At 37.2% G+C, this 2,201-nt stretch overlaps 1 protein-coding gene across 1 annotated transcript in view; it reads right to left on the bottom strand.

Moving 5' to 3' along the window:
- Nucleotides 1-2,201, bottom strand: part of LRP1B (LDL receptor related protein 1B) — a 1,686,774-nt gene that overhangs the window by 166,118 nt on the left and 1,518,455 nt on the right. Inside the window, exon 64 of the mRNA XM_045298375.1 lies at nt 945-1,051. Within this exon, the coding sequence (XP_045154310.1) occupies nt 945-1,051 (107 nt within the window). The remainder of the gene's footprint in view (nt 1-944; nt 1,052-2,201) is intronic.

Genomic DNA, 2,201 nt, shown 5'->3' with positions numbered 1-2,201 from the left:
TCATAGGTCTATAGTCAGTGGGAGGACCCTGACTAGGGGCTACATTTGTGAGTGAACCAGAAAAGCAGAGCTCTATGGAGTCAATATCTCACAAAAAGCCATGGAGATTAGGTACCTTCTTTTTATCCTTTACCTTCCATTAGACTTGATTGCATAAGATCTGTGTTACTTATATCACTCAAAAAACAATACACATACATGAAAAGTGACTATGATTAACCTTCCCTGACACTGGAAATAAATATTTATAGTAATTAAATATTTCACTAAAATATATATATAAAACAATCTTGTGTACTTTGTTATTTTTCAATTACCATGGAATAATTCATATCTGAAACATACATGTATCAATATATTAATAACCAATTGTATGAAGTAATATTATAGTCAGCACAAACTAATTTTACAGAATTATCAAGGGATTCCACTTATTCACTTAAATTGTGTGTACATGGATCTTATTGTAAACTGATTGTGCTTTATCAACTAAGAAAAACTCAACCTGTGGTTTCATGAAATTGATCTCATCTCAAAGATTATAAGACAATATGTATTGTAGGAAAAATATAAGCCAAAGAAACTGTTTAAAATGCATAAAAATATTAGGCATGACTATAAATGCTGCAGAAATCTATGATCAAATTCACAGATAGCATTGGCAGTAGCTCTAGGGAGTAGGGTTTTTAACATCCTATTCCCATTCCAGCTATTCACCACTTGAGGCAAAACCGATGATAAAATTCACAGTGAAGAGTAATACAGGAGCTATTTCCTATGCTGGGTGTGTGCACGCAGTACCTGGATGTCACACGTATCTCAGTGTGGCAGGACAAGGCACACTGCACATCTGGCCTAGTCACACTTGCTGGACTGCATAATAGGGGCAAACACTGCTCTTAAGAACTGCTTCCTCGGTAGTTCGATTTTGTAACGATGCCTACCTCATCAGAGCCATCTGCACAGTCAAAATCTCCATCACACCAAAACCTTGAAGAAACACAGTCCCCATTGGCACAGAGAAAATCTTTCAGTGTACAGGTTTGTGGCTCTAGGGAAGGAAAATAGAACAAAGTTATTCTATTATCTGAAACTGCATTATAAAATCTGTGTGATGTACGACATGAGGCAGCATTAAAGGTGTAATTATAGACAAAGGTTAACCAAGTAGAAAAGAAATCATCAAAAAGTTGCTAAGGAACATAGTAAAATGTGTTTTTTTTTCGAGTTATTTTTAAAGTCATGAGTAGAAAGTGGTGTTACAGAAATAAATAATAAAAAAAAGACAACAGATAAACAGTCTGCCATTTAATGAAAATACAGCAGTAAACTAAAACAAAAAGCCTATAAATCTACATATTGCTACCATATAACATTAAGCTTTTCCAGATTTTGGAGTTATAAGTTATTTTATGTATTTACTTAAAGTAGACATTTGTGCCTCTCTTGCTTCAACAAATATACCTACAGGACTGGTTATCAAATAGAGAGTAAATTGATTTTTTATGAACTCTAACAAGATTCTAATTCTTCATTTACTATCCCTGGAAAATCCTTAGTCCATGAAACCAAAAGCTCATATGAGGCGATGATCAGACGTGACTGGATCAGTGTGGACCCGAGGAGGCCGAAGGAGGCTATTTTCTTTAAAAGTCCTTATTTGTTTATGAATATCATAATAGATGGTTTGACAGTATAGATCTGATTATGCATCTTATGCAACATAAGGCGGAAGCCTGATAGTATGGCTTCCTACTTGGCTTTAGCCTTTTGTGGGTTAGGGTTCATTCAGACAGTGAAAGAGGGTTCCAGAGATCTGCTCCGACAAGTAGTCAATATAAGTGCTGAAGGTCAACTCTTGTTGAGTTCTCATTTCTGTGGTAGTTACATAATCTGGTGTCAGTTTGAGGATTGAGAGTGTAGAGGTGGTGTCTAGGCTATCAATCTGGTTATAGCCAATGAGGCCTTTGTGTGTGCATGGCCTTCTCCTGGGATTTCCTGAATTTCCTCCTTGGAGGCAGGAGAGACACTCTCTCTCCACTGCTCACTCCTCTGGAAACTCTCTACTGACAAGACACCTGGCACTACGCTGATAGACCCAGTGCCCTGGAAACTGCAGAAGTCATGTGGAGACCACTGCTAGAACTGAGATGCTTACAACACCCCTGGATCCAAAGACTTTATTTCCACTGGCCTGTGAT

This window comes from Echinops telfairi, unplaced genomic scaffold (assembly GCF_000313985.2).
Source record: "Echinops telfairi isolate 266 unplaced genomic scaffold, ASM31398v2 ScPeMD7_4;HRSCAF=17, whole genome shotgun sequence".
NCBI classification, from domain to species: Eukaryota; Metazoa; Chordata; class Mammalia; order Afrosoricida; family Tenrecidae; genus Echinops; species Echinops telfairi.
Note: the sequence above shows the minus strand (reverse complement) of the source record. Positions and strands in the feature narration are given on the sequence as shown.